General features: G+C 42.3%; 1 protein-coding gene across 8 annotated transcripts in view; it reads right to left on the bottom strand.

The window, feature by feature from the left end:
* The window catches only part of LOC118425676 (autism susceptibility gene 2 protein-like), a 219,655-nt gene extending 210,190 nt beyond the window's left edge, over positions 1-9,465 (bottom strand). For 6 of the 8 annotated variants that reach the window (XM_035834693.1, XM_035834695.1, XM_035834696.1 and 3 more), the window contains exon 1: positions 8,970-9,464. In XM_035834693.1, the coding sequence (XP_035690586.1) occupies positions 8,970-9,338 (369 nt within the window). In that variant the 5' untranslated portion in view covers positions 9,339-9,464. Of the gene's footprint in view, positions 1-8,969 lie in introns of all 8 variants that reach the window. The other 2 variants (XM_035834692.1, XM_035834694.1) reach the window with 1 other exon arrangement.
* Positions 9,466-13,076: the final 3,611 nt, after the last annotated feature.

The raw sequence follows: 13,076 nt of genomic DNA, 5'->3' as shown, positions 1-13,076 counted from the left end.
TTTGGGGGTTAAAATGAGCACAAAAACCAGGCCTTTTTGTAAATGGGCCGGGCTAAATATTTTTTTATGGAGCTTTTGGCCCCATCGGTTAATGGAGGATCTAGGGAAAATGTTCTGGAGCTTCCCCTTTAAGGACCGTTTTTAAGGAAATAAAACCGCCCCATATTTCATACTCAGATTCAGGACACGGAGACAAAAATGTGCCCCCTTTTCAACTGCCCTGGATTCACCGAGCGATAAACAGAGGCTTAATTAGCAAATCAATTATACAGAAAGAGTGATTGATTACCATCGGCTAAGACTCAGTCCGTAGACTTGCACCATCACGTGACAAACTAAAGTAGTACAACTCCTATAGGGACACTTGAAATGAAGTGGAAAAACTGTCCGCTCCAACAAACATGCTTAAAAATAATGCATCACACAGCCAGTAATCACTACATCATGGTTTCTGAAGGAAACACCTGCCTTAGTAATTGTTAAACTACTTCCTGGATAATCATGACATAATGTACGTATAGGCCCATGTCCCTTTTCTTTTGTGTTTCAAATTTCTGCCAATAAAAAGTGTCAAAAGACCTCAATGTCTTATCATCAACAAAGTAACACCCACAGGACAGGCACAGAATACAGTATCAGTTTTACGTAATACTTGATCATGAAAAAAATTGATATCAAATCTATAAATTATGATAAGACAATGTCTTTCATTCACAATCAACTTTGGGATCTAAAATCTGCTACAAATCAGTCTACTAAAAACTTTTGAGACAGAGACAGCATAAGCTATACATTTATTCTTATTCCATTAAGACTAGTACCTGAATCTGCTTTTCCAGTAGATTTTTCGGATGACACACTTGATTCTCACAAATAGCAAGGCCTGTTTGCTTGTTGTATACAGGAATACCTTTGACACTCCAAATGTAGTAGCAAAAAGAAGTGCATCATTGCCAAAATACCAAAGCTAATTTTAGTTGCCCACTTGCACACAATTTTCTTTCAACATTCTTAACCACCTGCTGGAAGTCATGACGGGTAATTATCAGCTAAAGCAGTACGGTAATCGGTCATTATGTCACAGAAGCACCATGTTAAACAGAAAACAAGAACAAAAGGATGCATGTACTTTGTTTTCATGGTCGTTCCATAGTCAGAAAATACTTTAATTCCTGACTTTTTGACTATACTTCATGGTTGTTCACGGTTTTCATGGTAATGCCTGTAAGATGAACTCATCATTACGGATAACAAACAATTTGTTGAATTTTTTTACACGCATATGTCGCCACCGTGAACATTTAGTTCTGACAACAAGTTCAAGGTTGACTGTGAAAGTTTGGTACCGAGGAGACAAAGTGAATTACAGTAGATTCTATACAGAAAATCTATTTCTAGAAATACCACCAGTAGTATTATCATTTTTCAGATCAGTACATAAAAGTCTGCTACAAGCTAACAGAAGCTTCACTAACCCCATTTTTTCCTCTCTGCGCTATAAACTTACATCTGCTACATGAATCAATGGCCCAAAATAACATCATCACTACTCTGACAAATGTGAGCACTTTAGTTTCTGACTGACAGATTCAGATCAAATGGAAAAGGACTGTTGCCAATCCTCTGACTGTAATTCAATATCTAGTACCCATCAGTATTACTGTAAGCCAAGGAACTGCCGCAGGTATATAACACACATACCTCCGCACATGATACATGGAGAAGCTCTCGTGTCTAGACAAGATATGCATGTTCCATCCTCCCTTCCATTTCTGGTAAATTCTAAACTGCACCAAAGATGTTTTTTCAACAACTTTGGGTCAGATGATGCGGCCAAAATGGCCTGAAATATGGCAGGCTCTGACAAGCTTTGGCAACGTGGCCATCGACCAAACGAACTTGAGTAATAGCGGATATGAAATAATGGCAAAGCACACTTATGTCCTGCTGTCAGTGCTTCAATCATGCTGTATAAAACATAAAATCCATTGTATATGTGTATGAATAAATAACAACTCTTGATTCCAACACTCAGAAATACTAATTGGGATTAGTAAGGATGCCATCATGCACATTCACAAGATCTGGCAATCAGCCACGGAATCACCAAACCACAGCAATAAAATGTCACAAAGCCTCACAGCCGTTTGGCTTATTTCTCCTGAGACCTTTCCTCCCACAGAAATTGCCAGCAGGAAGTTTGTACCTGCTATTGCAACTGGCCCACCTTGACCTATGGTTAGAGCCCCAAATGTCAATATACTGTGCAACAGTTAGAGGGGGAGTGTGTGGGACTAAGTGTGTACTGGAGACATTACGCTACTCGTCCTTGACTTTGTGGGGTACCAACACACCAAGAGACAAATGCAGCTTTTATTAGTTCATCTCTTATCACATTTTAACAAGCATATCTTGAGCTAAGTCTGTCTACTGTCTACTCTTAACCATGATGTGCTTGTATTTGGATCTTTTCGCACATGCATCATAACTGATTCAAGTAGACACCTAAAACAAGAACAGCAAGGTACCTTCCAGTTGAAACCACAGGTAGCACACTTGTCTACTCTTCACCATATATTTTGTAGTCATCTATTAATCATCAGCAATGCTCCTATGTGTGATAACATATCACACAAGTGAACACCTAAAACAATGACAGCAAGGTACTTTCCTATCTACACTCACCAGCTAGCATGCTAGAAGGCCAGGGACGCTCCATGTTCAGCTCTTTGCTGGCTAGAGGTTACCAACTTTACAGTCCTCCCATGTCTTCAATTCATCCACTGGACTTGGTCTGATTAAGCCGCAGTAATGGGATGCTACAACCAGGGACAGTTCATTCCTGCCATAAAATACTGGTGTACAGATTGGAGCACTTAACCTTATCGATTTAAAGACTTCCCCACCTTTCTTAGACATCTTCCAAAACTGACATAAGACAAAGAAACAGCAAACTCAAGTCTAACAGACTGTTTTCCTTGACATTGTCTCGACAATGTTTGACTCATGACACCGTGCAGCCGTACAAATAATCATAGCAACAGCCCCTACATCAATGTCAAGGTACGTGTTCAAGTTCAACCTAATCCACATTACGGATGACAATGGCTTGGCTCTACAGGGCTAATGTTACACTTCCTTGCTGTTTCACAACTACCTACAGATGCATTCCAGGCCTGAGGAAAATCTTGTGCAGAAATCCTACCTCCAATCAAGCAGATTTGCCTTTGGGAAAGGAATGCGTCCAGCTGCGTGAGTTTGTCAGTCAAAACTTAAGACAAACCTTCCTGCCCAGCATGGACTTGGCAGGGCTGATCCAAATTGATTATGACAAAAAACTGGAGCATCACAATGGGATATTGGAGATTTGAATTAGCAATTACCCACCAGGAATAATGCCACACTAGTCTTTATCTGCCATCAATCACGTCTTCAAGTCTATTCCCTGAAATGGTAAACTTGACAGGTTTAAGATACTGCAAATACATTCTGTAAGATACGGAGGACTGTGACAGAGAGAGAGTCTATATCTTCCACACACAATAAGAAATAAAATAAAACAACATGACTGCAATCTGGGAATGCCTACAATAAACAGTGGTATTTAGACAAGCTCCTTTCTTCAAGTTTACATCGAGTCAAAATATGTATGATTTATTTTCTCCAAACTTAAATGGCAACATGCTGAATTAGCATTTTTTGTATCACAGTATTGTATACACTGCCAAAACAGATAGCCTACATCACTTATAAGTTATATCCATTTTTCCTGCAGATATATCAACTTTCACATGAAAACTGTCCTGACATGTAATGATCACGCCCACTGGAGTTGAAAGTAGCATCACCTCGTAAAACCTAGAATCAGTCTAGTTCTTGTTTATCTGTTTGTTATATGTGATTTTTAACTGTTTTAATGTTTTTTTTAATGTCTTTACAGCATTTAACTGTATGATATACATGTAGTCATAAGCATTTACCTCTAACCCTCGCCCGACGGGAAACAGCAGACGATAAACCGGATAGCGAGTGTAGTAATCACAGTTTTCCAACACCTAAATCGTACAGGCACATCTCATTGCAAAAACTCATGGCTTCAGTGATTGATTGCAACAGAAAATATGCACAGAGGTGTAATAGTGGTGACCATATATTTCATCTGTATCTAAATTTATAGGATCATGCACAAATGACAGGGATTAACAAGATGAAAATGTTTGTTCTGAATATGTCAACACCATGAGTTTCCAAATGATTTGAACACACCAAGGCCATTCCTTGAACACACCAAGGACATTCCTTGAACACACAGAGAAAATAAAGACATTTGCTCATTCAAAAATTTCAGCTTGGAGTGGAGGTGTGCTGGCCTTTGTCTACTGGCAGTTCTGAAAAAGCTAGTCTAATTGATTCAATAACACTGTTACCATGGCAACAGAAGAAACTGTCAGTTGCATAACATCCATTATGTGAGAAGGGCTGAATGGCTTGATATAGACATTCAGACTGAAACACCCAGGAATTTGAACCAAGATTAATCCTCCAGTATAAATTCTTACAAATCCAGAACAGAAATGTCTCATCCATGCAGTTATCAATATAGGCCCAATGACAGCCACAATGGATCGAAGGTATATATACAGGTATTAAACCATAATCTTTTTTTCTTTGTTTATTCATGGAAGCTCAAATCGGCCTGCAGGTCGCTTTTCATTGAGGTTAACTAATACTTACATAGGGAAGATAGAGAATGATTTTCAAACCATAGTTCTTTATGATATCAGATAAGTAAATGCCAAGAGGAAATACATTACCTTGATTCACCTGCCTGATGGTGAACAAAAGCAAGTCAAGAAATCAAAAGAGATACCATATCATTTTTTGAGGCTATCTAAGGCCCGATCTAGACACATTTTTTTTTAGATGTAGCCCCATGCGCCCATATAGGCGGGGCCGATATCGGGGCGCATCTAAACACATTTTGCAAATGGTAGCGCAGGACATCCGCTCGTAGCGCGGGACACCCGCGGCGCGGAACATTCGTGACCCCTTTTGACCTCTGGTGACACATCCCGCGGATTTCAAAATGGCGGGAATGTCGCTACCTTTTCCACTCGTTATACCCGTTATATAATGTTCTTTCTGTATCTCATGCGCGTGATCTTAAACATGAGACGCCATGCAAGGGTAGGGCGCAGGAGGCGATTGAGATACAGGGAGAGACGACAGCGGCCGCCTAGAGTGAACGCAGCGTTCTTTCTCGCTGCCCTGATTGTGGCGGAGGGTGGAGAGCCTGTGCACCGGGGTGTACCAAGGAATCCCGCGTCCTTTGGGATCTCCTCCTCCGACCATACACTTATGAGAAAGGCAGTTTCTGCATGGTTCCATGTGCAACGGGATCCGCGGGAGCGCCCAGCTTTTCCCTCCGCCATCTTGCTCTCCCGCGCTAATATGCCGCTGTTCCCGCGTTATATGCTAATGAGCCCGCGTTAACTGTGGTTATATGCTAATGAGCTTCGCGAATTCGCGGAGCATCTACACGCGCGCGGAACATGTCGGGGACCCCTGCTAAGGTATCGGTAAGGTATCGTTAGATGGCTTACGAATGGTCCGGACCATTCGGGAGAAATTTTCCCGATATAGTAATGGCGATATAGTAGTTGCATCTAGACGCTGAAAAAAAGCTGTCGGCGAGAGGTAGTAGGCTCGCCGATATCGGGAAAAACTGTGTGTAGATCGCGCCTAAGATACTGAGCAACAATACTTCATATAAAATACCTACACCACCTACTGGGATTCAAACCCACCTCTATGCCGTGAGCACTTGTCTAAAGTAGACAAATCTCTTGCCATTTACAAATGACTGAGAAGCTTCCCTACCAAGCATGCTTCGTTGGTTCCTGCTCTGAACATTATCTACCTACCTAAGCACAATTCACATGGACCTAAGCCAAGATTTCAATTTGGTAAGGCTTTGTTACTCACACTGTTTTATGATAGAAGACTTGTTCAAACAAATCACTCAGATTTCCTTTGATTGCACTCTCTCTTAGACAAAGTAATACATGTATGTTTGATGTGATGCTACTACAATATAATATATTCATAACACCATATACACATGCCTTACTGTGACTTCATCAGACATGAATAAATTTACATTAACGTTAACTATTTGAAAAGGCTGGTGATACATCATATTACAGTCGCTTTCAATTCCAATTTCTTGAGAGAGATTATCAGAAGATTTTGTTTCTCTGCTTCCACTAGTGTCTTGGGGAAAACAACTCGAGAAAACTAACAGGAGATGGTGAATAATGAAAGTTAAACACTAAAACTGTAACACCTTTTAGAAGCTGTTTAGCCTCCAGACAACATTCTCTCAAGTCTTCAAGGTCAGTTGAAGTTGAAGTATACACTAATACAGTCAGCCAAGTGGTGCCTCCCTAGTTAAATACCTCAAGAATGTCTGTGGATTCCTTGAGGCACAATAAACAACAAACCATGGCGGAGTGAAGACGTCTGAGGCAGCTGAATTCCTGTGCCAATGGTCAAGCAGGGCTTCTACATTATACATCATCGATTTGACATCGTCATATGTTTATTACTTTGCATTAGCTCAGAAAATTTTAGACACAACCAGTGAATGAATATAAGGTTGATGCAGTTTACTCAGTCTCAGTCTGCAAAGGTACACACAGGTCCATGTATACTGACTGAGCTTCTATACATCCCAGTGGAAAAGTTACTTTCAACACTCTCCGGACAGACTTGGCCTGATCTGGTTCAATGCTTTGAGTCAGCACCATAATTTACATGTAAAAGCAGACAAAGTTTATCACCGGCCCAAGTAAGGTTTACTGATGCAGAACCACTTCAGCACACACAATGCCCCTGCAATGTTAATAAGTACTGACAACAGGCGTTATAAGATATATTGTTGGTGGAAATCACAGCGATGGAACAGACTATAGGTTGTAATGGTCTTGACAATGACATACTCATGATAATACCTGGACATCCTCCAATGCAAGTGGTGGTTAATGGCATATGCTTTGCAACTTAATCATAGTAGTTGTAGATATTGCAGAAAAGTAGAATCCCTATCAAGTGAGGGGAACACTTCAAATACTACAACCAGACATAGAATAAACCAGACATAGAAGAAATAAAGAATGATTGAATGAATGACTGAATGAATGAATGAATGAATGCACAAATGAATGGATGCATGGATAAATGAAGGAATGAACAATCAAATGAACAAATGAATGTTCAAGTTAGATTAATCAAGTCTACATTAGAACTTGTTTTAATGAGACAAACAAACCACACTACACAACAACAAAATTATTTTCTACTCAGAAATAGGACTAGGTACCAAAATGCATCTAATCTTTGTTTTGTACAGTAAAAAAACTGTAGGCAAACAATATGTACATGTATTGCAACTTTCCAGTCATGTTGACTGTCAATAAATAAATCATTACGGGACACAATAAGATGCCAGACAGATGCAAACTAATGGTGATTAAACAATTATACCCTACAGGTCTACCACCTACACCATGCAATCACCTATAAGACATAAATTGATAAAAAGTCAAATTCTTTCAAAACATCATGTGAAGTCTGCTCAAACCAAGCTGACCACAGCTATTGACTATGCACATCAAAGCAATCATACACTGAAGAGTCCAGTTCAAAGGCAGGAAAGTGTCAGCCGTCAGACATGTTTCAAGACCACCTGCACACTTCACAATTGGATTGTTATTAAAGATAAACAACTCCTTTCTGTTGTAATTACAGGAAACAATACAGGTTATAATGTCAGACTTAGGCACCGAACATTCTCCAACAAAAGGTGCAGAAAGCCCCCTAAGAGGAAAATCTCTGGTACTTCAAAGGGATGAAAGTAAACAAAGAAACCTGAACTAGTCACAAGTTTATCAAAACACAAAGGACATCAAATACACAGCAGTAAAACTATCCTTGCCCCAGACCTTAAGAAGAGTCAAACTTATTGTCCACTTGTTGGTGAAGACTTGAGGAAGTTGTGGGGTTGGGATCAGACATTGCCAGGCATCACTGCTAAGTAGCCACTGCCAAAACCTCAGCTGGACTGGATTCAGCCTTAAGTCCCAAGGGACAATTTGCATATTAACTTCTACAACCAACCCCTCCTTTCTGAAGGATGCTAAGTTACAGATGGACCTTCGAGGCTGACGTTATGACCAAATGTTTGTCTGGTGTGCTGTTCTCTCCACTTGAACCCACTTGTCTCTTAATTCAGGGAATTCATATCTAGGATTGCCTTTCCCTTACGACAAATCCCAGTGGGATATGGAAATGTCTGGCTGGGGCAGCCATGTTGCTGGGTGCTTTCCCCTCGATCCCTCGCTTCTCCGAGCGAATCTTGAGCACTGACAGGAGTTAGTGGGTTCTCTAGTCAGTACAGACAGGTTCCCGGGGGTGGAGGCCACCCCCTGGGTGGGGAGAAACCCGACCTGCCGCCGCCGTCTGGACGCTGGAAAGGCTTGTGTGTGTAATTACAGTAATTGATTTTCTCTGCAAGCCGAGCAGAGAGATTTCCTGGGATAGAGCTTCGTCCCTTTCCCTTCCCCACCTTTCCCGCGAACCATGCATGCCCCAGGGCTGGGGATCGGGGTCTGGGCACCCCCTAGCTGCCCGGGGGGACCCTGGGTTGTTTACATTAGGCCTGTGACAGCCAATTTACTGAGTACAACACACACAAACACGAACAATTGTCCCGCCGAGTGGACCAACCCGCCCTCCCACCTTGTCCGGATTTTTGCAGAGGGTCCCGCTAGGAGACTGGGCGATCGTCGGGCAAATACACAAAGACATAGAGTGTAGGCTAAGGACCTTCTGTTCCGTGTGTGATAGCGTATTCGTGAATGAAACAATGAAAGTTGCAGACCGTCACAGTTTATGACGGCCGGGCCTACCTCTAGCGCGTCCATCGAGCTGAAACTGGAGATAGCAAACCCGTCTATGATGTCCTCTTCTTGGGACGAAGCAGAGTGGGATTCCCGTCTCTGCTTTCTTGGGCGGGGACGGGGTCGCTCCCGATGGGCAGGGGGAGATGTATCCTCCTCTGCACTTTGTCGTGAGGCGGGTCTAGAGGCCGGCCGAGGGGCTGGTCGCGAGTTTTCCCGGTCCTCCCCTCCCTCACCCTCGGGCTGTTGAACGTTCCGCTCCCGCTCGCGAGCGGCCTGAAGCTGCGCCTCTCTCTCCCGCTCCCGCTGCTGCTGCAGCTCTCGGGCGCGCTCCCGACGCCGTTGTCGCTGAGAACGTTGTCTCGCCTCGCTATCCATGGCACTACCCGGCCAAGAATCCCGCGCGATCTGCAAGAAATCCTCGGGGAAACACCGGGACTTAGCCCGACACAGAAGATGACTTCTACCTGATGCGTAAAGCTACAACACCAGCTGCTGTACCCAACTTCCGCCGCCTCACCGCTTCCGGGAGTATCGCCGCTTATCAAGGAAAGTAGATCCAACCAAACTGGAGAGAAACTTCTTACTCCATCTATTCGTGACACCATATGAAAATCATGCAAAATATCCAACGAAACTCAGGGATATTATGCTACTGAAAATCATTCAAGAATATCTAAGTATTGGGCGGTTAATTACAACGTTGTCAATTGCAAATTGCGTCCTGTATCCCAAGGGACAGCAGACGTCCGTGATACCCTCTCCTTGTTGTGGTAACTTACATGGTTCCATCGCCAAGCAGAAGTCGGGAAGTCGGAAGAAGGGTTGACAATTTTGACATGCTCTAGCAATGTATTGAACTTGCGGGCATCTTCCTTCCCTCTAGAGTGAAGTAAAGAAAAGTGGAGAAGAAAACGTTATTTCTTAAGAAACTTTCAAGACGATCCTCTCTCTCCATCTACTTGAAGATAAGTCATGTTGTCACGACTGGAGGATTGGCATTTCTCTTGTCCAATCGAACATCATCTGTTTGCCATGTTCCGACGTCCTACCCACTTTGATGCCGACGATTCTGAGGACCAGAAAAGGTCAGAGGGCGGAGCTGTTAGTACAAGCGCCGCGCACTCCATGAATCACACTGGGGACGTGACTGACGTCCAGTTTTCGCCGCATTTTCGGGTTATCTTCTTCATCATCCTTCGGGTAATGTTAGATGCCAAAGTCAAAGTCCTTTCTGTGCCTGATGGTGCATAGGGCGGCGTCCATCTCCGTTTCAGTAGCCCTGGGCCACACAACTTGGCGCAATCACTACACTGTCACAGGGGGCTAGTCAACTTCCATATAGTCATTCACCAACGCTGATTGCTAAGCAGAGAAAGCAGCATGTACCATTTTGAAAGTCTTTGGTATGACACAGCCGAGAATCGGACTCACGACCTACTGATTAACTGAATGCAAGGCCATTACACCGGTACCGTTAGATGAACGCGTTTTTAAATTGTTTTAATGACGTGTTGTCGGCAGATTTACAATGTAATGTAATTTTAGTTAATGGTCTGCGTTTATATATGAAACTTTTTGTTAGGAATGACGCAGTCCAGGCTTAGGCTGCAATGTTCTTTCTTGTCAATAAACCATATCAATTCGTTCGTTCGTTCGTTCGTTCATTTATATTCCTTTATTCGCGCAAACCTTTTGTGGTGAGCGTAGCCACGCCTTATAGACTGTAACTTGGCTTTCCTTTGTCTTGTGACTTTGCCTTTAGTACAACAAGTTCCTAAGATACTCATGTCGATCGGTAGAAGAAGTGGACTATGACAGCAAAACTCGAGAAACAAGAGTTCGGAGACCTCATATCTCCATATAAAATATTCTGATTATGCAAATGACTTCCACATCTACCAAATGAATGCTTGGTTATATACGCTTTTAACTAACTTACAAAAATCGGCAAAAATTGACCTTGACCTTTGTCTTCCCAGTCCCTATCCACTCCGTCAATTATCACTGCAATCCATCCACAGGTTCTACTAAAGTTATGTTGACCACAAATATCCAGAAACGACACACGCGCGCGCACACACATCCGCACGCACGTACTCACGCACACGCGCACGCACGCACACACACACACGCACACACACACACACACACACACACGCACACACCACACACACACACACACACACACACACACACACACATACAATATCTCTAGAGTTCGGAATCGAGTCAATCAAAACATTTGGTTTGTACAAAGACCTCCTAACCGCAGTAAAGACAAGCTTTTGAAAACTGAACAGGTACAGCACTTGTCACGGTCATTGGGACTAGCAAAAACGATCATACAAGAGAGAGAATAAAGGATGATATCAGAGCATGGACAGACATGATGTTACCAAGTGGAACATTAAGAAAAACAGAAACCTTGACGGGTGGCCGGAGAAAACTGGTTGCTAGATCTTCTGTGTTGCCTGTGCAACGGTCAATAGTTAGACTAAGGCATAGATGAGATGATGAGAGAGATGCATCATGGAACCGTAGGATAAAATGACTACTCCAAACGCATTTAGGGACAGGCCTAGATGGATTGTACGGGGAGGGTATACTCGAAAAACACGATGCGCATAAACGGGATTGAAAGTACTAGCTCAACTGTGAGTGACATAAAATCCTTACCGCCAAGCCAAGTGCATGCAATATCGTATGGAGCTCGCCAGAGTTTGCGACGCTTCAAACCTTTGAGCAAATTTGAAGATGAAGTCGACGGACAGTGGTTTCAAACTGCACATATTGTAGATATGTCAGTTTGATATTGAAAATATTGCAGTTTGAAACCACCTGTCAGCCCTCTTCTGCCACTCGGTCGATCCCAAATACGGACAGTGAATCTTGTCAGATCTGTCAATTGACTTATCAAAAGGAGAAGGTAATGGCGCTGTTGACAAAATGATATACGTGTAAAGAGAAGAAAGAACAAGGTCATAACAAAGAATAAAGAATTCTATGCTGTTTGAGTTTGAGGGAATTATGAAATACTGGCCCCATGGGGGATATACTTAAACCCCTTGGCATTTTTTTTGGTCTGCTTTCTAGTTTTGACCCGATTAAACCGGGAAGGGACGCCTACTCCTTTCAAAATATGTTGCCACGCATGAACTATTGATGGAGGTTATATTTTCAGTAGCAATTGTCTGTGTGCCTGTCTGTATATCTGTCTGTCTATCTGCCAAGAAGAGCGGATGGATTCCTGTTGTTTCATATTCACATGAAATACAAATTATGCCAAATAGAAAGACATATGCATAATTGATGAGAAGTTGCTATCATAACATTTTTTTCAATTAATGCATCTGTTGTCCCGGATATAATATGTCCTTGATATTTAGGTGGCATATAGCTTTTGATACCAGGACAAAATGGGGCAAGTTTGGGTCCCGTAACATTTTATTTTGAAACTGTAAGGGCGTTTTTGTCAAAACTAGTATTCCAAGGGGCATAACTGAAGAGAGGAACGATGGATTTCTATTATTTTACGTATGCAGGCTTAGGCAAAGATGTACACAATTAATATAGATACACGTTGTGCGAATTTGGACTTCATTTGTATAACCGATGAGGAAATTCTATCATTCCATCGTTTTCCATAAACGTAACACTTGTAATTCATGGCTGGTGGAAAATAAGATACCAAAAATGCAAATGAGAACTAAAATGCAAATGGTGCTGATTTGCATAATGGATATCAAAATGATATAACCGCAACCGCTTAGTAAAAAACAAACAGGGGAGCTTTACACTGTGACATGAATGTGTTAGTTGAACATTACCATATATAGATTAAGAAAATGCGTAAGTCATTTGCAGAAAGCCTATTTCATGGAGGTATGAAATCCCCGAACACTAGTTTATTATCAGATCATGACTCCGGAACTATTCGAAGGATTAAGCGTGGCGCGTAAAAAGCGGCCCAGGAATGTTGGTGTTTACTGATAGGGCAGGTGCAGGTGATGTAGGAGAGAAGGAACTGATGAGTCCCTCCTAGTCTCTACCAGACTGACTACGCTGGCTGTTATGGGGAGAATAATTTAACAGGGAAGTTGTGCTACCAGAGGA

This window comes from Branchiostoma floridae, chromosome 11 (assembly GCF_000003815.2).
Source record: "Branchiostoma floridae strain S238N-H82 chromosome 11, Bfl_VNyyK, whole genome shotgun sequence".
In the NCBI taxonomy this organism is placed as follows: domain Eukaryota; kingdom Metazoa; phylum Chordata; class Leptocardii; order Amphioxiformes; family Branchiostomatidae; genus Branchiostoma; species Branchiostoma floridae.
The sequence above is the reverse complement of the archived record's forward strand: the minus strand, read 5'-3'. Positions and strand labels throughout refer to the sequence as shown.